The sequence below is a fragment of the Typha latifolia genome, chromosome 7 (assembly GCF_019914945.1).
Source record: "Typha latifolia isolate L0001 chromosome 7, TyphaL0001v2, whole genome shotgun sequence".
NCBI classification, from domain to species: Eukaryota; Viridiplantae; Streptophyta; class Magnoliopsida; order Poales; family Typhaceae; genus Typha; species Typha latifolia.
In genome coordinates this window covers 13,989,667-14,012,618 of record NC_133092.1, presented here as the reverse complement: position 1 = coordinate 14,012,618, position 22,952 = coordinate 13,989,667, and the positions used below count along the sequence as shown (strand labels likewise).

Genomic DNA, 22,952 nt, shown 5'->3' with positions numbered 1-22,952 from the left:
TCAGTTTCTCAACAACAACTAATTTTAAATTCCTTTTAAATTCTTGAGCATCTGCGGCAAGCTTTGCAGATTCCACCTTCTCTCTGTTAGTCGAAAGGTTTACAGTAGCTAAATAGGTTCAACCGTCAGCCCAAATAAGCCCAATTGACTCGCCCAATACAAAAGAAAGGGCCAGATGTCTGAATACAAAGACAAGGATTGTTCTAGGGAACCTGGTTATCTTTTTGTGTCTAAATGCAGTACGATAAGGCATAGCGTTCCTCTTTCTACTCTTTCCGAGGGGCAAATATGCAAATATATAAGAATCATACATATATGCAACTTCACCTTCAAGGAGCATATACTTAAATGAGAAGCTCAAAGATAAAATTTTGCTTTCTTTAATATCTTGAGGTTCGTGTGTGTGTCAACATGTACAAACTGGCATCTTCTCAATTTCTAGCATTCTGGCTTTACAAAACCAAAAACAATTTTCACAAGGACCAGTAACTGCAGAATTACTAAGATCGAAGAGATTAAAATGGCCAAACACAGAGCATCAATTATGAAAGAGTCAAGCTATTTAAAGTGCCAAATCACCGCCCAGTTCATCGATAACTTTCTCTAATTTGAACAGCATATCTGTAAAATTAAAAAGCAAAGGGGGAAAAACAAAGTGATGTACAAATTTGTCAGGTATAAAAGGATTCAAATTTTCTGTGACTACGGCAAATGTTGATTTAAAAACAGAACATGGTTTATACTGATCTCTAAGGTGAGTATGAGCAAGTTAGATTATTCATCAAGCAATCCAAGTTAACACAACAAAAGAATTGCATTTGAAAAGAATTAAGCATCTAAGAGATGCGACCAAAAGGGGGAAAACATACCATGAAAGGAAGCATCTGTCATATACTTCTTTAGCCCAGAAAAGCAAGAGGTAAACTCATTAGTATGCAAGGACTTAGTATATAAAGAGCTAACCAAGAGAGAACAGTTGAAAACATACTGCTATTTGAGCCTTAAGATCACTTTCCTCCATCATGCTTGTTACTTTGTCAGCATCTGCAGTTCCAGTAAAGGTTAAGCAGTACAGATAGGAAAATGACATGGAAGTGTTTAATAAGAGACTTTTGCATGCCCAACATATTGAATGTGATACCATGACAGGAAGAATCCATCATGTATTCCTGCAACAAAGTTTTCAGGTAAAATTAAAACACATCTACAAGCACCAGTTACATGGAAAAGGCCACACGATCCATAAAACTATGCTATAGGAGCAATTAGAATGAAAAAGTGAAATTACCCTTTGCTGAAAAGCAAGATCAGTCTCACCCTTCAGATTTGGTTGCTCTATGTGCCGATCAAATTTAGACAAAAAAATTAGTTACTCATGTGAAGTTTAAGCACACAAGTAATGGTGACTTATAAAACTTAGACCAGGAGAAATTATGAACAAACCCTTCTCGTTATCAGATGAGCAATTGTTCAGAAGCTCAGTGAAACTAGGAGGAAAGCCTGAGAAAATGTTTTTAATATTGTTTGCAAGGACAGGCTGATAGGAGCATTCATTTTGCTCCTTGTAACTCAGTTGTGGAATTTCTGCAGCACAAACTTCAACTGGCTCTTTCAAGCTGGATTCCTTATCTAACCTATATACAACAGCAGTCTCTTTATTTTCAACAACCTATGCTGCATCAAAGTACAATGTTACACACTCACCTGTAATGATCACAATTTGAAGCAATATACTCAGACAGTGAGGAATCCTCACACACAAAATCACTTCCAGGAGGTACGATGTCCATTGTGTCCCTTGAGCATTCCTTCAGCAGACAAGAGATGTTTATTATATATTTAACAAATATTACATATAAGAGTGAGGGGGATGCGTGTTTCTCTTATATATCACCATCATAAGAATTGCATATTCGAAAACTATATACATACAATCAATTTTAATATTACAGAATGTCAGATTAGCTAAATGTTAAAGAAGTGCATCGAAAACAGTTCAGCACTATACTGGATGAAATGTAGTAAAGAGTACAATGCTCTGAAGAGCACTAGCAGTTTGCAGAGGCCAATTTATCCCGTAGCTCACATACTATACCACAATAATTTAGTCTAGTTTGCATACACCCATAATAATTGCAATTTATCCTGCAGGAAGATGCAGTACAAAAACAGGATAAATAGAAAGAAATATGGATTAAATAATTCACTGAAGTTTTTACTTTTCCATAGATATTGCAGCTCAAAAGTATATTGATATGGTACATACATCAATTGTTTATAGAGATAGCTAACTGTATTCCATGCCTAACCTGCTTAGATCTACCTATCATATGCTTGATCATATATGGAAACTTGACTATAGGAATAGTAATGTGCAACTATGCAAACGAATTGTTCTAGGAATGCACCTCAAAATTTATGCAGGTTTTGCAAAGAGATAGCAAAAGTAAATGTTGGTGTGTGTACTGCATTTTTAGAACAGCGAAAAAGCTAAATACTTTTCATTTAAGCTCCAGCCTAGTTCTGAATGACTGGCGAAATATTCCATTGGTACATCACAAATTGCAATAAGCATGAATCTGAACCTGATGAATTCTGATGTTTCAATTTAATCTAAGACACTGGCCAGTTCAACTCATGTTGCAAGGCCTTGAATTTGTTTACTATAATTCTGCAGAAAACATTCTTTTGAGACAATAAGACCAAACTGAACAAAGAAAAAAAGTTAATGTAGTTGCATTTCTGGCATGAGTATTCATTTTCAATTCATCATAATCAAGAAAACACAGATTACAATTATCACAGAAAGTACACTGACTCCAAACTACCAAAGGGTAATAACATCGGGCATCTTGCCTGGGAAAAATGGCATGCAGTAATGGACCAAGAATTTAAACAAAACACCCTTTACATAGTTATTTATTCTTACTCTGGATATAAAGTATAACCTAGAATGCAGGAAAGTCCTCCTTACGTAAGGCTAGCTTTAGACAAATACTTGTCGCTTATAACTCACTCAACATATCCACTTCCGATTCAATGATTGAAATGCATGTTCCTCACAAAATCCATGCTTTGTAAAGATTTCCAACAGCAGGAATAAATATGGACTGAAATTAGTGGAAGAACAAGAAATAACAAGACTAAATTTAGGATAAAATTTGAAAGGGAAAGATAAGGAGGAAGAAATAGGGGAGGATGCACCTTCACGCAATTTAAGAATGTTTCCGCATTGCGGGATGAGGGGAACCGCACAGAAAATTTTTGAATCTGTGCAAAGATGAAACATATGTTACAATTAAGAAGCAGGAGATGCAAAATCATCCAAAGCGGATGACTACATGTCCGAAGAAAGGATATTTTGCAATAAATAAAAGAATAACGATCTTATTACTTTTACATGCTTATCATCAGGAAAATGAAGCAAGAACAAAAGGTAGGACGCACGCTATTAAGAAGTTGGTCATGCTTACCAACAAGAGAAGACTTAACCAATAGCTGTTCAAGGACAAAAAATTTCCCATGCTTAATTTAAATTTTAGTTGAATATAACTGAGCAAACTGAGACACCAGTATATATGAAATAAAGCAAACCTCTAATCAGGAAAATGCCAAATGATCTCTACAAGCATATATAACAATTCACAGCTTTTCTCTGGTTAGATTAATCATTACATTTCAGGTTCAACATGGACCAGCATTAACCGCGACATTGTAATAATGATACAGTAACGCCTTTACCTGGCTCGAGCTATCCCTGTAACTAAAGAAGACCACTCTACTCCCTCTAATGGGACTCTGAGTGACGCACGCAACTTGAGGCCATGAAAAGTGGAGATTGGAGACAAAGTGTTCTTCCTGGTGAGAAACACCAATACCACAAGTCAATGAATGCCAAACATTGGTGAACTTGTAGGCAAAACCCCTATATGAATCACTAAGCAAATTAAAATATCTTCAATCGTTCCAGTATCTTATGCTGAAACACATATTGAAATCCATAAAATTGCTTCTGAATAATCCAAACCCTAAAATCACCGATGCTCAAAGAAAAATGAAGAAAGCCTAAACCTCTGCTCACGTAAACCCAAAACAAATAAAAAAAAATCCAACCAGAAACTACCAAACAACAAAAATGCGGCCGGAAATGAGAGCAGAACCAAGAACATGCCCGAACTAGAATGATAGAATCCATCAAGTTTTTCTTCAATCACAGGAACTAAATAAGTCCTAGGTTTTCAAACAAATCTGGTCCTAAAGATTTCGCGGGGAAAAAGGTAGAGGGGGACGGACGTAGACATCCTTGTCGACGGAGACGGATAGGATGGGGACAGAGGCGGGAGTGAACTTGAGGAGGCGGAGGACGGTGGCGGAGGAGGACGTCAGCCACGTGCCTTTCGATCGGCGTTTCCCGCTCGGAAGCGGCCGGAGCCCCGCCGGGATGGAGGAGGAAGACGAGGAGCTCCACTTCGGGAAGTTGAAGAAGCGCGAGAACTCCACCTCCCATTCCTCCCTCATCACCGTCGTCGAGATAGGTGATTTCGGAATCAGATCCATTCCTCTGTCCATGCCTATATCGTAATCGTCGTCTCTCTTTGGGAAATGAAGAGACGAGACTAGCAATACCATCGCAAGAGCAAAGGACTGGTACGGATGGAGGCTATTTATAGTAAGAGGATGGGCAGACTTGTAGGATCTGGTACAAGGAGCCATTTAAGAAATTGTCTTCCTATCTACCAAGGATGAAGACATCTGTTAATTTTTTGCTTGTGTGCGAATTCATGAACTGCGAGGCACCCAGAATGCAGGAAATTCCTGTAGTTGGGTATGCAAAAGGGAGGAAATAGTAAACGTAGCACAGCGAGTAGAATGGAGATAATTTTATTGACTCAGGAAATTAAATTCAGCACATTGTGTACAAAACATAGTAGCTAAAGCTAGCTAGCTTCTTGTTTTCACTCATTAGAGTACACTTTGGATCAAGTAAACAGTAGTGCCTCTCAAGATGTAGGAAGGAGAAGGAGAAGGATAAGCCACCGATTTCCGGTTCCCAAGTGAGCGCCGGTTACCGGAGAACATCCCATGCTTCTCATTGCCAACTCTTTGGCCTGCGAGAAGAAGGAAGATGGTGAGGATAAGCATCATGAACTTTTTTGTGGGACAAGAACCCATGGCCTTGAGACGTGTGTCTGTCTATTGTCTTGTCTACATGTTTGAGTAATGCAGAAGAATTTAAATAGGCAACTTCTTGGGGATGTTTCAGGTTTCAGCTGGCCCATGTTATTTAAAAAGGTATGAGCTTCTTCCGAAAAGAAGGTGGGTTCTTTTATTAGGTATCTGTCCATCGATTCTTGGTAGTGGAACAACGAGCCACTTAGTTTAACGAGACCTCCAATTGGCTCATGCAATGAGTAGGATAATTGCAGCCTGTCCTGCTTCATAGCTAGCTAGTACTAATTGTGAATATATTTAACTAAAATAAATAAGTCTACTTTAAAAATGATGAATATAATTCAAGTAAACTCAAATCTAAATTCAGATACAATAATTCTTTAAAAGTTTTCGGAGCCAAAACTAGCTCAAAGTTCCCTTCCCATGGTCCTTTTGCTACGGCCCAATTTTTTAATTCATAAATTCCTCGATGCCTTGTGATCCCCTCACGGTGATTATTACTTTTATTATTAAAATAAGGGTTAGGAAAGTAGTGGGCTTAAAGGAGCCCTGGTGTGTGTGTGTGTGTGTGTGTGTGTGTGTGTGTGTGTGTGTGTGTGGAATGTAAGTATATGGAGAGATGAGATGAGTTGAGGTGATCCCGCAAAATTTCGCTCTCCGATAGATTTTTGTTGTTTTGTATTAAAAGCATAAAGAGTTTTGGTAGTTGGCCCATTAATGCCACGTAAGGAAGGAAACTTCTGATACGTTTTTAATGGTTAATGTTTGATTATTATTTTTACTCTCAATTTTAAATGTTGTGCTAATCATTTTTTTCTTTATTTTAAAAGAAAGAGAGAATAATTAAAAGATAAAATTATCATTTAATGTTTTCATTAACACCGTCAAAAAGAGTGAAAGAGATTACTTAGTGAAGTAGTTCAGAGGTTTTAATATAAATAACCTTATTTGCTCAGTCATATACTATAGTTGGAGAAATTGTAAGAATGCCCAAAGTAAGCAATGCATATAAGAGGTGGAAGATATTGTTAGTACAACACAAATCTTTTTTTTTTTACTATTATAATTTACACTATGTAATTATGCATAACTTTTAAAACGTATTACCAAATTAAAAAAAAAAACAAAATACTTTTAGTATATTATGTTATCTTCTTTTTTTCTGTATATAATTTAGATATTTAAACTTAATACACTATATGAATTTTTGAATATTTATAATATAAATTATATTTTGGAGGTATGACATATTGTGTGAGATGCTTTTATTTTGGATGTAAATATCTTATGAGCATATGGAAATATATTACTGTAATGTTTAATTGTATTAACTTTTACAAAATGGCTATAGAAAAATAATAAATTCTAATATAATCATAGAATAATTTTTTTCATTGCCTAATAGATAATATTTTTAATAGCAATTTAATGTCACTAGTAAATAAATATATATAAATGATAGGTACATAAATAGCATATATATATATATATATATATATATATATATTGCTGGTAAAGAAATTCAATTATTTAAGAACAAATATAGTTGTTTACAGTGACAAATGAAATTTTCTTTCGCCATGCATGCATGAGCCGGACCACAAGCCAAAGTGGCAATTTGATCCACAATATCATGATTTGTCTCACTATATTCGTGACGAATAGTTGATGATAACACTTTCTTATCTATATTACAAGTCATCTGCAAGTTTTTTAGTTTTGAAAGAAAAGAAATAATGGTTCTCAAATACTCAGGTTGATATGTGATAACATAAAAGTCTCAAGAAGGTATGACTTTCGTGAAGAATACGCTTTCGTGGAAAAATACAAAATCATATAACAAACAATAGTTAACTTTGATTTCCATATATATATATATATATATATATATATATATTCCATGCACCATCCTTCCTCAAAAAAAATATATTTAACGCCTGCGGTGAAGGTTGACTTGGTGGTAGTTAATGGTCGTCTAGTCTGCAAAAGAAACCGTCGGCCATTCATCAAAGAAGTCAGTTCGGCATGAACTTCCTACATATCGACCAAGGATGAAGACATCTGTTAACGTTTGCCAGCTTGTGATTCCCTACGAATTCATGAACTGCAAGGTACCCAGAATGCACGAAATTCCTAATAGTTGGGGATGCAGATGAAGCAGAAGGGAGGAGATATGAAACGTAGCACAGCGAGTAGAATGGAGTTCATTTTTATTGACTCAGGAAATTAAATTCAGCACATTGTGTACAAAACATAGTAGCTAAAGCTAGCTAGCTTCTTGTTTTCACTCATTAGAGTACACTTTGGATCAAGTAAACAGTAAGTAGTGCCTTTCAAGATGTAGGTGACCGAGAAGGAGAAGGAGAAGGAGAAGGGAGAGGAGGACGAGGAGGAGGAGGAGGAGGAGGACGACGAGAAGGAGAAGGAGAAGGAAGAGGAGGACGAGAAGGAGGAGGAGGAGGAGGACGAGAAGGAGAAGGAGAAGGAGGACGAGAAGGAGAAGGAGAAGGAGAAGGAAGAGGAGGACGAGAAGGAGAAGGAGAAGGAAGAGGAGGAGGAGGAGGAGGAGGAGGAGGAGGAGGAGGACGAGAAGGAGAAGAATAATCTGCTGATTCAGTCGGCTTTGTGGCTACTAGCGGAGGTTCATTAGTGATCGAACTGAAGGTTTGGTGCCCGGACGGCGCTGGATGAGCCACCGATTTCCGGTTCCCAAGAGAGCGCCGGTTACCGGAGAACATCCCATGCTTCTCACATCCTATGCATTTGCCAACTCTTTGCACGTAATTGGTGGTGAAATAGCCTGCGAGAAGAAGGAAGATGGTGAGGATAAGCATCATGAACTTTGTGGGAGAAGAACCCATGGCCTTGAGAAGTGTCTGTCTATTGTCTTGTCTACATGTTTGAGTAATGCAGAAGAATTTAAATAGGCAACTTCTTGGGGATGTTTCAGGTTTCAGCTGGCCCATGGTATTTAAAAAGGTATGAGCTTCTTCTGAAAAGAAGGTGGGTTCTTTTATTAGGTATCTGTCCATTGATTCTTGGTAGTGGAACAACGAGCCACTTAGTTTAATGAGACCTCCAATTGGCTCATGCAATGAGTAGGATAATTGCAGCCTGTCCTGCTTCATAGCTAGCTAGTACTTTGTTTGTTAAATATATTCACAATTATTAATTGTGAGATCGATCACAGTGATCTTGTTTCATACAGTAATTCTTAATTATAGCTGACAGTTGATAGACGACGGTGTGGTTGATTTATTATCCTGAAGCCAAGCCCTGTTTTTGGACTGTAGAAACTGCTGTCTCGTTCTCTTCTTGGGCTCTGTTATTTCTCAGATTAGCAGAGCTAGCGAAGCTCCACTAGTTTGGAGATAATCAAGTTTTGCTAGTTCATAACACACAACCTTTGGTAGAGTTATAGAGAGAGGTGGAACCAAATACATCAAATATATGGTAGAGATAGAATTACAAGACATCATGCATGCAAGCAGATAAACAATAGCTAGCTCTATATTAAAATGAAGTCAGTTCGATCGGCATGAACTTGCCCTTGAAATATGATCACACGACAATATTCATGTTTAGTTGAAAAAGTTAAAACAGATACAATTCATCAACTACAAACTGATGAACAATGCCCACTTTCAGAGCTCTCTCTATCTCGGCCCAAATATGTGGATGGCTTAGCTATGCGAGTATTCAGAGAACATATACATTATCTGACATCCTCGACTGGTATCATTGGTATATAATCTTTGGCTCAGGAAGATCTAGATGCATGATAATGATGCTCAATTTTCATACGTACATACATACATACATAAAAAAATTGCCATCCAGATAGCAGCAAATTGACTTACATACGTAGATCGAAAAAAGTATAAGAAAAAGAAAATGACTACCAGACCAAACTATTGTAACTGCGATTAATTATAACGAGTAACGTTTCCACTTATCAACATAACATCTCAGCGCCGAAGGCAAACTCTGCTTCCAAGCGTCCAAATCGGGAAGAGGCCCAGTCAAAGCAACACAACTATCCTCCTTCCTCTGCCCGAGATTTAACACAAACACCTGGTCGGCAAAAACTTCTCTCATCGCCTTCACCGTCTCCTCCATCACCAAATCTCCATCTCTCCTCGGGTCTTCCGCTTCCACGCAGCTCCCTCCGCAGTTCACCATTATCCGACCCCCCTTCCTTAACCTCCTCTTCAGCTCCTCCCATGTCGTCTTCTCCTGGAGCTCGGGAATGACACTCCCCTTCGCGAACAGATCGACCAAGATACCAGAGAAACCGTCTCTCGACTCGGCTTGGAGAGCATCGCCAATGTGGATTAAAAGCTTATCTGGGTTTTGTTTCTCGAGCTTGGAAAGACCAAAATACTCTCTCGCGACCGAGATCACCGATGGGTCGAGCTCCCATCCGTGGATTTCCGCATCCGGGTAGAGGTGGAGGATTAGCCTTGCGGCTGAGCCGGCGCCAAAGCCAAGAATTGCGACGGGTCCGGGGGGAAGTATCGGGGGGAAGGTGGCGAAGACGTCGAAGTAGGTGGAGGTGAGCGATTTGAAGAGGAAGGAGATGCTGTGGATGTTACCGGGGGAGTCGAGGAGGAGGAGGCGGGACCCAGCGAGGGCGTGGTCGGCGCGGCGGGAGACTTCAAGCACACGGATGTAATTGTATCTGGACTTGAATTTGGCTAAAATCTTGACGTCCTCGGAAGCGATCCCATCGTCGTCGTCTTCCTCTTCTTCGTCGAGTGGTGGTTGGTTTTGGTCTGTGTAGGGATTGGTGTGTTGGGTTTTGGTGGATTGGAGCAGAAAGCAAGGTGGGGTTTGGAGAGGAAGGTGGAGGATTCGAGGAGTGTGGTAGAGAGGTGGGAGAGTGGTCTGGAATGGTTTTGGGAAAAATGACGGGCGAGTGCGGTAGGACTGGGAGAGGAGGGTGTTCATTTCCTACAACAGTTGCGGCTCTCTCTAGTCTCTACTCACTCTGTTGTAGAATTGCAGATGAGGAGGAATAGCTCACACATTTACGATGGGATTAGTCGTGCTCATTTGCCCACCACCTGTTTGGTTTTTGTCCTCTTCCACCAGTAACTGATCTTATTTTGTTCTACTGTTTGTTTTTGCAATATTGCTGATAGAACAAAAGGTTTATTGAGATAGATTTATGACTCAATAATCATTCTCTAATTATAGCTTAAGCCCCTCAAAACTCAAAAGACCCTACTTTACTACTGTGTGGTTTCGCATTCACAAGAGTTCCCTCGCATGTTCATAACAAATTCCCCTCCCCTTTTCTCTCTCAACCACTCTCCCACTTCTCCCTCTTTCTCTTCAATTACCCATAATTAACTTTCGTCTTAAAAAGGAGAAAGCGAGGGAAAAGCCTAGCTTTCTCTCCCACCCATTCCTTCCTCTCTCTCTCTCTCTCTCTCCCTTCTCCCTTCTCCCTCCCCATTCATTACTTCATCCTTCTCAAACTCTCTTCTTCTTCTTGTTAGCTTAAAAAAGGAAAAAAAAAAAGGTTCAATTTCTCAGCAGTTAGCCTTTCCGTCCCTATGGGTGTCCAAGAGAATCAAGTAGCTGAACAAGGTACCACGTGGGTCATTGACGGAACGCCATTAACAACTACTATTTTGCAGCCTATAAAGACCACACCATCCCAACTCTGCGCCGAGGAAGAAGAAGAAGAAGAAGAAGAAGAAGAAAATCTGACGCCGCGAAGAAAAGAGTCAATAATACCGGAGAGATCACTCTGCCCGCCTGCTCCAAAGAAGCCGAAGCCTTCTCTGAGGTGCAACGTCGAGGGAATTGAGTTCTTTAACGTGCCAGATTTGGAGTCCGTCTTCATAAGGCGAGTGGAGAGAGCAAAGTAGGTGAAGAACTCTCATGTAACAAGTTAATTAACAGAAGTGTACAAATTGGCCAGTGTACCTTTGATTTGATTCCCTTATATGGTGTAACAATTTGGTGAGTTCCTTATGATTGATCTCTCCATGCTTCTCATTTTGTACGAAAGAAAATAAAAAGTTCCAAGTTAGTAAGTAGCCAAAAGCAGCCATGGATGTCGACATGTTGTTATCGATGCTACATACTAAGTGCGTCGCTCCCATGACTAATTGACTATAACGGCTCCCACTATGTCTTAGTGCTCTGCCTTTTGCTTGTTTCCTCTTGGGAGGAGGACCCCCCCACGCACGTACTATGCTACATTATAATGTAAACTAAAGTTTCCAATAGAAAGAAAATTAAGTATTTTTGATAGATTACAGTGGTTAAGGTAGATTGAGAGAGGCTACTGTTGTGTCGTAACTGGGAAAGCTAAGGTTTCCATGTAAAAGGTTCATTGTTGATATCTAACCAGGACGACCTGCAAACTCATAAAAAAAACATAACAACTTCCAATTTGAACTCAGAGAAAAGAGAATCAAAATAGGTTGTGCCAAGAATTAAAGGCCTAATTCTTTTCCTCTGCTTTGCAAGCAGATCTAATTGTGGGAGAATCACGGTATATCCGTTGGCAGTAACGGTTGGAAGCAAAATCAACTTGCTACTAGCTGCTAGCTAGGAAATAAATGTCGATCTGAAAGCTTCTGGCTGGATCCGGGAATAATAATAGGCCAATCTTGCGTGGATTTTGAAAGTATTCTAAATCACTATAGCTTTGAAATTTCAGTGTATGCAGTTGGAATTAAATTATACTAAATCTAAGAAAGAAAAGTACATTTTGCCTGTTTCAGCTAAAATACGACTTAATTATAAAAATAAAAATAAATCAAATAGGTCATGAGAGAGTTGTCGATAAGATATCTTATGTGACTTATGAGTCTCAAAGAGCAAGTGAAACTTTTGGTTATAAAAGCCTTTTATTTCCCAGTTGAATTAGGAGGTTATCAAATAAGCAGGATGCATGAGACATAATTGCCTCAAGAGGAGATGAGGTGATTTAAGTTAACATATATACCTTCTCGAGTATTGCATAATGAATCTATTGTGGCCTTTGCGATTTCCGAAGATTTTTCATGTATATCTTTTATATTCACCCTTGCTTTCTTTTTCGCAAAAATTCTTTTAGTAGAGAAAGGAAACATAGAAAATTACATTACAAATTTTGATGAGACATATGCGAGATCATCTTGATATGCTCTTGTTCAGCCTCTCTCTATATGCTTTTCCTTAGAAAATATTATCTTATGACAAAAGACAACTTGATATCCTTATTCCTCAAACCTTATTTGTAAAAATATTATATATGACGATGAGCTATACGTTGCTAAGTACTTGCAATTTTCATTCACTTGTTAGGTGGAGGGGGTGAAAACACAATATTGTTTTTACCACGGTTTGCCATAGGACGAGGTGGTGAATGCGATGATGTTCTAAAGGTCTCCGGCAAAAGAAGCCTCCGGCCGATCATTGACGGAGTTGGTTCTCCATGAACTTGACCTAATTATATGATCACATGACGTTCATGGTTAATAAGTTAAAAACAGACACAACCATGCATGAACAACTACAAATAAATAAAATTAATCAAGGAGAGCTCACTCTTAATTTAGTTATAGAGAGAGAGAAACTGATGAAATAGGTCATTATATACCTCGTACGGAAGTTCCCAAACAAGGAGCAATAAGGAGTACTGAGATGAGAAAGATTGCTAGTAGAATCCTTGAATGAAACTTAGACTCCATTTCTTCTTCTTCTTCTTCTTCTTCTTCTATGAGAGAGGGAAGAAGAAAGAAGAGAAGGTGGCTAGACAAACTTAAGAGTACTTAGCTTGTATGAAGGAATTAAGGGGAAGGCAGTGGATTTTTATAGGCCATCTTTAAAAATCACAAGCTTGCTACTATTCCATCCAATTCATTTTAGCCAAGAGTGTGTGAAACGTGAACCAACGGAGTAACTTCCATTGCACGGGATAATTGACCAAACTTCCAAACTCATTAATTTCCCAAGGATTAATTCTTACGCGGTTGGCTATATATATATATATATATATATATATATATATATATATATATATATATGTCAGCAATTAAGACGAACAGAAATTATATAAGCTCCATATGTATTGATAGGCAATACTGTGTTCGTGGGTCACTGCATTAATTAATTAATTTTATTTGATCCATCCCATTCAACGTGTGAGCGAGTAATTTGAGTTCCCATGGACCCGTGGCTTGACCTTAAATTACTTGTTGATAGATATATAGATGAGCACAACGTCTCTATTAATTAGTTTGAGTACTTTTGACACTTGAGTCAAATCAATATTTTGTCTAATTACCTCTTTTTTTAAGAACCAGAGTATATAGTAATTTGCACAAAGAATTAATGGATGCATCAATACTACCCATAAGATTCAGTAAAGGTATGAAATAACGTTATTTAGTTGTATAATATTTTCTAGGATCGATGATCTTTCTCTTCTCTTCAATATATTATGGAGCTGGTCAATTAACGTACGAGGACTTCTTGGTCTAATTGCCTCGATCCTGATACGTAATAAAATTATACTTTATTTTAGCTATATTTAAGGGACCCATTAACGAGGATCACACTGCGATGTATTGATCTGAAAAACTCTCACCTTAATCGGCAAAAGATATTGATGCATGGAAAAAGATGCATGCGTATATGTGTGTGTGTGAGAGAGAGAGATTTATAGTTGATAGTAATAAACCATGATGATATAGCTAATCCAGTAGGGTTTTACATAATAACAGGAGCAACTCATTCTAACTAAAACTAAATACAAGGATCAGATTCACTCTCTCAAAATTTAGTCTATTCTATTTCTTAATCTTCTGATTGCTGAAGATTGAGAATATAGTAAAGCCAAAGACAGAGAATACAGCCTAAATTTAAGAAGATATATCTTGGTGATAAAGAAACCATGTATAGCGAGCAAGTCGAGACATCTAATGGGTTAGAGCTAAATTTACAGGATGTGAGATATTTGGCTAAACTAACTAGAAATTTAATTTTCATTGGTCAGTTATTTGACTTGGAACATATCATTGTATTCACAAATGACTCGTTGAAGATTAAGTAGGAAGATTGCAACTTGTATAGCGATAGTTCAAGTGCTATACACTTAGTAAAAAATTCAACATTTTATTTAAGAATGAAACATAGTGATGTGAAATATCATTTCATACGACAATATCTAGATAATGGAGCCTTGAAATTAGTAAAGATTCATATAAGTTAGAATTCGGACGACATATTAACAAAGATTATCACCACAGAGAAGCTAAAGATGAACTTAACTTTTATTGGTCTTCTAAGTTAAAGATGGTGTTTAGATACCACCAGTGGTTGAGTCTAAGTATATGTTAAGGGCTTAGGTTTTACAAGACATTTGAGAACTTAAATTAGTCTCTAAATGGGATTATTAGGCTATGTAGACTAATCAAGAAGCATAGGGTGTTTGAATGGCCCTGTAGGCATACGAACAATATTTTTGGAGAACAAAACGTCAAGATGATATTGCAATACTTAGAATGATTGTTTCCGAGAGCATTCAAACACAACATAGCGGCATTCGAACGCCTATGCAAGTCTTCTATTTAACCCATAAAGAAATGATGAGCGAACAATTTGCAAAATGTTATTTCTTTCTGTTTCGCAGAAGTCCAATTTTTGTTTTTCACTTTCTTCTTTTAATTGGAAAACCAACCGGACTTTGACACAGGGGAAAAGATACAAGGTATGGCTTAAAACATTGAAGTAGACAAAGTAAACAAAGAAAATTACAACTTGACAAGAAATATGTGAGTTCATCTTGATATGCTCTTCTTAAGCTTCAGAGGTAGTACATGTACGTATTCATGTATATATATATATATATATGCTTCTCCTAATAAAATACAATCTTCTAGCAAACCACAACATGATGATTGATTAATTTCCTTATTCCACAGAAGTTATTTGTAAAATTTTATATATGATAGTTAGCAGTACCTTTGCTAGTACATTTGGAGTCACTTCTACTATGGCGGGCGGGAACTAAAGCGGCGGTGGGGGCGCCGCGAGAGGACGGACCGTCGGTCTTTGAGAAGGGTTTCCAAGTGGTGGTGGTGGTGGATTTGGTGATGGTTTAAACTCCTCCTGGAAAAGAAGCCTTCGGCCCATCGTTGAGGAAGCTGTAAGGTCGTCTCCATGAACTTCACCTAGTTATATAATTACATCATCATATTCATGCTTAGTTAGTCAAACCAGATATATATATATATATATACACACACACACACACACACACAACCATCTTCTTCGAGTCTTAAAAAAGGAGACAGTAGAACTCATGATTCATACGTACGTCTTTAAATTGTATACCTTGTACGAAAGTTCCCCAAGGAGCGAAAAGGAGTGAGAGGAGAAAGATTGCTGGTAGAATCCTTGAATGAAATTTATAGTCCATTCCTTCTTCTTCGACTACTACTACTATTACTAAGGGGGGAGAGGGAGAGGGAGAGAGAGAGAGAAGCTGGCCAGACAAACTTAGAGTAGTGCCTTGTATGAGATGCCAGTCAACTTGTTGTATAGGCATCTTTGGATACACACACACACACACACACACACACACACACTATAGCTAGAAGTTAGCTAGCAACTCCTGTATCCAAAAAATCCATTTCAGTCAAGTGTGAAATGTGAACCAGTCAGAGCAAAGCTTCCTATTCACGTGCCCAAGGTGAGCCAGTAATTTGAGTTCCTTTGAGCCCACGGGATTGACCTGACTAATAGTTGATAGATGAGCACGAGGTCTCTATTAGTTTCAGCACTCTTGAGTCAAATCAATATTTTGTCTTTTCAGAATCAGAATATATAATAATTTTCAACAAAAGAATTAATGGATGCATCGATGATACCCGAAAGATTAAGCTGAAATACTTTTCTCTTCTCTCCACCGGAGCTGGTCAATTAACGAGGACTTGGTCTAAATTGCCTCCTGATAAGTGATGACATTATACTTTATTTTAGTTATATATTTAAGGTTAACGGGGACCCATTAACGAGGATCCCACTGCGATGTATTGATCTTAAAAGACTAAACTCTTACCTTAATATGCGAAAGATATTGATGCATAGAAAAAGATGCATGTGTATATTTGTGTGTGTGTGTGTGTGTGTGAGAGAGAGAGAGAGAGAGAGAGAGAGAAAGAGAGAGAGAGAGAGAGTGAGAGAGAGAGATTTATAGTTGATAGTAATAAACCGTGATGTTATAGCCAATCCAATAAAAGTAAGGGTTTTACATAACAACAGGAGCAACTCATTCTAACTAAAACTAAATACAAGGATCAAATTCACTCTGTCAAAATCTAGTCTCCTTTATTTCTTAATCTTCTGATTGCTAGCCTAAGGTTACGATCGACTGTTGAAGATTGAGAATATAGTAAAACCAAAGAGAGAGTACATCATTTTCTATTTAATCATTTAACTACGTACATACTGAATTCAAGCACTTCCCCTGTAGTTAGACGGCAACCAAGCTCCTCCATTTTCACATGTCACGTATGATGTGCATGACAAAGGCACCAAACAAAGCCCTCTGCTCCTTAGATCTGGCTTCGCTTCGCCCTTTTCCTCCTCTGATACCTATATTGAAGATAAACTAAGGTAATGACGAGTGTAAGCATGGTAATATCAGCTAAAAGATAATGTTCCTGATGAAGATATTTAATAATTTATCCTGGTTTAGTTTTGATCTAACTTTGGAATCCAAAAATGAAGTTATATTTCGATCATCATAACCAATCATTTATCTAATATTATATTTCACGCAAATCAGAACCTATACGAATAGGGACTTCGAAATATTATTTAGAATAAGAACAAAGTAAAATTTAAATGCCACAATAATTAGTTTCTTAAGGTTGTAGACGATATAATATACCCCTTCTATAGTCTTTAGTTTCTTGTTCTTGGATGACCTCATGTAAGGTACGCTTAGTGTCTGCAAAGAGGAAATCAAGACAAGGTTATTGATCAAAATTTAGAAATTCAAGATAACACTAGCAAAGTTTCCTAAATAATTAGTGTTCATAGCTATCAATGTATATGTTTCACATAATAAGATGCATGATAGGAGCTAGACATATAGGTTTTGCTATGAATAAAGGTTATTTATGTTTTATTTTGGTATCCATAGTATACGTCAAAAGTTATTGAGAGAGAGAACAAAATACAATGTCTACAAGAAGAGGAAATATAAACTATAGCTAGCTTGCTGACCAAGAGATATGCTTTTAATTATTGGTATTTTGGCTACAATTGAATCCTTTTTTAATTGACGTTCAATTGCAAAAGCAATGGTTACCTCAACTTGGTCTTGAAGAAACTTAATGTATCCAATGGCCTCCATCAAAACTGAAGCTGTATCTGTCTGCACATCACCAGTCAGAAAGAAAATCTTATGAAGGTAATAATGGAAGGAAAATGGAAGAAGAATATATTGCTTTCAAACAAGTACTGTTAAACAGAACTACTTTTTTTTTTGGATAAATTTGTTTTATATTTCTTCCTCTTTCAGAAAGAATAATGTGTTGTTTCTTACTGAAGTAGTAAGAAACAAGATAGATATTAATAGTCATAAGAAAGCCACGAGGTCTACCTTTCCAAAGGGTGCAACCAACTGCTGAAGAGCTGCAATCCTATCTCCAAGTTTCTCCTTCCTCCCCTATTTTTCGGCATCCCCAAACATATAAAGAAAAATTAAGAAAATAAGATAATCTCAAGGTTGAATGTTTCTGAAATTAGTGGCACAGTTATAAACTTATACCTTGAAAGAAGAGATCGGAGAACGTGAATCAAGCCAAGATTTTCTAGGTGTTGTTTGGGCTGCTTTATGTTCCAAACTGTTGTTGGCTCTTCCTTCTCTAACTCCACATCGTAAAGATGGCATCTTCAAAGAAGCAACAGACAAAAGAAAAAAGGTTAGCTATGCTTGGAGACATATATTTTTAAATCCATCTTCCTTAGTGAAAAATGATGTACATGTCACACATAAAGCTGAAAAGAGACATATACTTTATGGCCTCATTAGTCTAACTTTAATTTTCCATTAGTCTAAGTTGAAAGAAGGGGAAAATGAAGCACATCCAATCTGGGGGCAATGAGTTGAAGAGAAGTATCGGATTAAAACTTAATGTTCCTACATTTCCATGGATCAAAAGGCCCAATAGTGTGAAACAGCGAAATAAGTTACATGCGATATCATATCTATTCATCTGGTGCGACCTTTTGAGTAACTCGAGCTTTATATATCTACAATATTTATGCATGCAGTTCTAATTAAAATCTAGCTAACTAGTAAATAAGGTATAATAAATAACTTAGTTGTGCTAGTGGTACTAGTTGTTGTACATACATAATTACTAATAGTAAATGCTTAGCAGCAGCACTTTTAATGAACCTTTTAACAGAAAAGGCTTAATCAATCTGAGATCCCATGATAACTGCATGCTCGATCGTAGTTAAGAAATTGTGTATGTCACTCATCAGATTACTCTTCCTTTTCCTATAGTTGCTGTTAAGGTTATAATTAGTATATTATTCATTTTAAGAGAAGCAAGTGATGATTATACCCACCTTATGGTGGTTACTGGATGGTCCTTGAGGAGCTTCTTGAAGAAGGGCAGGATCATAAGGTACCTGTCCCCTTAACAAGGCCATGCCAATATTGGAAGAAGGTTGGTAGAATCTCCTACCAAATCTAGTCGAAGCCATTCGATCCAAAACCTGAAGATCCATGTCTAAGGAGCATGGAAGTCTCGAAATATTATTAGCACTTGGAAGATCAACCATGCTGAAATTTCCTGTTCCACCTTCTAAGTTAGCCAGATTCGATTGTTCGAATAACGAATCTATTTTGTAGTTCTCAGCCTCAGTGAGCTTTGGAAAGGTATCTAGTAACGACTCATCTTTGATCCTTGCTAAGTGTAGTTGGTGGCCAGCTTGGTTCATGAAGCTACCTGCATTGCCACCCCACTGAAACCCTACGTCCTGGACAACTAGTGGGCTGAACTCTCCATGGCTTGAGAGGAGTTCATTGCCATTGGCAATGAAGTCACCATAGTTCCTGTGCGACACAATTAAGCAACAAAAATTTGGAACGTTAAGAGGCTTAGAAGTTGGCATTATGCTAAATGGATATGTAGCTTGTCATGATTGTAGTCTTCAAATCCCAAGGTCTATATAATGACAACTGAAGAAAACAAACAAACTCAGTTACAGACAATTTCTAAACCTAGGAATAGACAGAGAGAACTAACTATATACCTGACTCGAAAATAAAATTTCAGAGTGGAAGAATACAAAAAAAGAAAGAAGAACTCATATATAGCAATGCTCAAACTTACAACATGAGAGGTTGGCTCCATTCGTGGTTGCTTTCTACACCATGGAAAGATGGAGCTGCTGCTAAGGAGGACGCATTGAGCTCTTCTAGGTGCTGGTTATCAAGGTTTGAGGAACCCATCATGGTTCTTTTAAGGCTTGATAGTCCCAAGATGAAGAAAAGGAGGAAGAGAAAAGGACTATATGAGCTTTGGAATCTCACGTTTGATGTCCATAAGTCTTTAATTTCTCCCCTTTCTAGCTTTTCCTACTGCCCTTCCTGTTTACCATATCCAAGCAAAATCCAGGGTCAGTAAAACTAGGGAAGGGATCTCTCTCTCTCTCTGCTCTCTCTCCCCTCCCCCCCTCTTTTTCTTTCTCTTGAATGAATGAGGCTTTGCACTTGCTGGCAATTACAGGGAGATGATTACAACTCTTCTGCTATGATTAAAATCTCTGCCTTCGATCCCAAGGCTTTCCTTCCAACACCTCCCCCCTCCCCTAAGAGATGGTAATGATACCACTCATGCTACTCTCTCTCTCTCTCTGAACACACAAACATATGGCCAGATATCTTATATCCTATCACATGGAATCTAAAGTGTGGCATCAATACTTGCACAGTAGTTTTCCTCGAGAAGCATTCGCTAGAGCATCATTGACCATTATAAGGAATTATGATAATCTACTATCATGATATAGCTGGTGGATCTTTGCTTGCTAAACATGATCAAGTTAAAAGAGGCATCATCGATTGTAAACTATATGTATCTGGAACTAGCTAGGTGTCAAGATCAAATGGGTTATGGCGAGGAACAATACTCAAAACCAACGGAGATTGCCCAACTGGAATCCTAACCCATACATGGACTCGAGCCTGACTTGATCCCTGACATACATGAATAGTTACATTAATGTATGGAAAGTTAGGAAGAAACCTTAATATAATAGGCTCAGACCCACATCCCTTCTTGTCAGGGAAAAGAAGGCTAGGAGAATGTGAAAGAGTATGGGCAAGCATACCTTTACCTTTTTGTGCATCTCTCCTCTCACTAGTGATCAAGAAGCATAGGCACTAAACCTACATCAAGTTCCAGAAAGCATGACTTCTTTATGCAATGGCCCTTTCCTTTGCTCAATGCCTCACCTTTCCCTTCCAATTCCTTTTATCTTTCTGCAAACAAGATGCATCAAGCAACTGCTCATCTTTCATTAGGTTCTACCAATTATAGACACATTCGATTTTATAATCGAGTGAGATAACTCTTAGAAAGCCAGGCCTGGAGACATGGACCCTGTCTTTGTTAACACCACAGATCTGCACAAGTGTGGTCATTGGTGGTAAAATTCTCAGAGCAATTCAAATGACAAATTTGTTCTTCTAATATTGACAGGTGGCAACTGAAAGATACTTTATTTAGATGACCTTGACATGCAATGATGATACTGAATTATTAATCCAAAAGCTTTAATAAAATCAAATTTTGCTTGATGAGTAATAACTCTTTCTTTTTCTTTTTATAAAATACATGCAGGGATACATAAAAGTGTAACATATCAAGAGTTCATGAATGAAATCAAGATTCTATTTGCAATTTTGCTGAATTAATGCCCAGAAAGACTTGGTTCTAGATGCACAAAGAATGGCAATTCATGAAAGATAATACTATAATCTATCTCTTCCAGTCACTTTAAGCACTCTTTCTCACACTAAAATGAGATATCCTTACAAAAGAGAATCACCTTTGATTAACTGACAAGGTTCTACAATCGCACGACTTAAAGAAGTTCATGCCATGATTGACAACTTTAAGGACCATTCCCTTCATCATGCTCAAATCAATATTGGCTGATCAAACTATTGTTCCAAGATGCCCCCACATTATACTCTTATCTCATCCTCTGCTAAGCGGCATAATTTATCTCCCACTATGAACCTAATCAACCACTTAGATTCTTAATCTCTCTCTCTCCTATTTATTTAATGAGATTGATAGAGTTTTGGGATTAACAAACCATGATAAACCTTATATATTTCAAAGTATGGTACCAATCTAATAGGATAAGACATAGTGGGGGAATTATTTTGGCCCATAAGCTTTTTGCTACCGAGATCAAAGATCAAATGCAAAATAAAGTTATACCCATGACTAGCCCCCTTAAAAAGAGGTCCTGGGCTTGTGATTTAACACAAGTGTTTAAGAAGAAGACAAAGGAGTGAAAGAGAATATATAACTTTAAGAACCTCAAAGGGCATGAATTCCAACACATGGGACATGGCTGTCTTTGCTTTTCATACATCTAACTCCAACCATAGATGTTCGCTGTGTTGCCACACACACACACATACAGACATATATATATATATATATATATATATATATATATATATATATATCCATGATGAAGTTATTAGGCATCTGAGACTCGAAGTATCAAATTTAAGATTGAGACAGTCAGATCCATACTCTGTAGGACTAAAACTGAAGCATAAAGACCCAAATGCAACTATACATTGTCCGGTACGAAATTTTTCATACTATACTATGAGTAGCCAGCTGAAATGATAACATATTACTAACTTATTGATGAGAATTACATATTCGATATCTTTGGCAAACAAACAGTTTTTTTTTTCTTAGGTTCTGAGAAGAACTTGGGACAGAACCTCAGTTATAATTACATCAGAGATATCAAATATAATGAGTGTAGTACAGTAGATGCAAATAGAAATGTAAAAAAATGCAGATATTAGAAATGAGATTCAAAGAAGACTTGGATAATATAAATGTTTGCGCCTCCATTTGAGGTATCATTTGTCATTCCTTCCATAATTTCATCTAAATTATTGCTGTCAATATATCCTAATCTGGCCCAACAAGAATGAATGGTTGCCTTTTCCCAACAGAAAAAAAGAAGATAAAAAAGAGAATGAATTGATGCCTAATGAACACTTGCATCCTGAAGAGAAGAGTTAAGTAGTTTCAAACCCATATGATTCCTACTCATTTATGAAGTTAGTAAAAGTTGCAGTATCTTTTATTAGAAAAAGCTAATTCTTTATCACACAACCTGAATAGATTGCTCATGGAACTGAAGCTAAACTGAGGAGAGAACAACTTCATGGTTCTCTTGGATATCTATGAGGATCTTTGCCTAACTCGAAGACAACAGAGTGCTGTCAAGAGGACCACCACACCGACCATCTTGTATTGGGACCCTATGAAAGATCTGAGACAGACATATAGATTCGGATACATGTACAATTTGTTGGAGAGAGAAAAAAGTTCAAATATTCCTAACATGTCTTACAAGTCACTTTGGTTCTCCAAGCTAGGAAACATCTAAAGATTCTAGAAATATTACTCAAATCATCAATATAGTAGCAAGAGAAAGTACTCTCAGTTGCAGACTGTTTGCCTAGATGACTAACATAG

The 22,952-nt window shown here is 37.5% G+C and overlaps 3 protein-coding genes and 1 long non-coding RNA gene across 4 annotated transcripts; all 4 read right to left on the bottom strand.

Annotated features, from left to right (window-relative positions):
- Nucleotides 1–362: 362 nt before the first annotated feature.
- Nucleotides 363–4,831, bottom strand: LOC140791690 (protein POOR HOMOLOGOUS SYNAPSIS 1). The gene is made up of 10 exons (XM_073142303.1): nt 4,294–4,831; nt 3,742–3,858; nt 3,205–3,270; nt 1,705–1,808; nt 1,444–1,634; nt 1,289–1,335; nt 1,142–1,169; nt 989–1,044; nt 870–897; nt 363–621 (listed from the first exon to the last, which is right to left on the bottom strand). Exons 1-10 carry the CDS (start codon nt 4,711–4,713, stop codon nt 563–565), a joined length of 1,116 nt encoding a protein of 371 aa, XP_072998404.1. The 5' UTR covers nt 4,714–4,831; the 3' UTR covers nt 363–562.
- A 4,116-nt stretch (nt 4,832–8,947) lies between these two features.
- On the bottom strand, nt 8,948–12,194 carry LOC140791756 (uncharacterized). Its single transcript, XM_073142402.1, has one exon. It carries the CDS (start codon nt 10,120–10,122, stop codon nt 9,103–9,105), a length of 1,020 nt encoding a protein of 339 aa, XP_072998503.1. The 5' UTR covers nt 10,123–12,194; the 3' UTR covers nt 8,948–9,102.
- A 2,569-nt stretch (nt 12,195–14,763) lies between these two features.
- Nucleotides 14,764–15,789, bottom strand: LOC140792671 (uncharacterized). Its single transcript, XR_012109787.1, has 2 exons — nt 15,514–15,789; nt 14,764–15,350 (listed from the first exon to the last, which is right to left on the bottom strand). It is a non-coding gene; the product is annotated as an uncharacterized lncRNA (long non-coding RNA).
- A 589-nt stretch (nt 15,790–16,378) lies between these two features.
- LOC140792431 (transcription factor bHLH110-like) lies at nt 16,379–20,071 on the bottom strand. Its single transcript, XM_073143430.1, has 7 exons — nt 19,539–20,071; nt 18,769–19,258; nt 17,960–18,082; nt 17,792–17,857; nt 17,498–17,563; nt 17,075–17,134; nt 16,379–16,776 (listed from the first exon to the last, which is right to left on the bottom strand). Exons 1-7 carry the CDS (start codon nt 19,658–19,660, stop codon nt 16,636–16,638), a joined length of 1,068 nt encoding a protein of 355 aa, XP_072999531.1. The 5' UTR covers nt 19,661–20,071; the 3' UTR covers nt 16,379–16,635.
- Between the last annotated feature and the right edge of the window lie 2,881 nt (nt 20,072–22,952).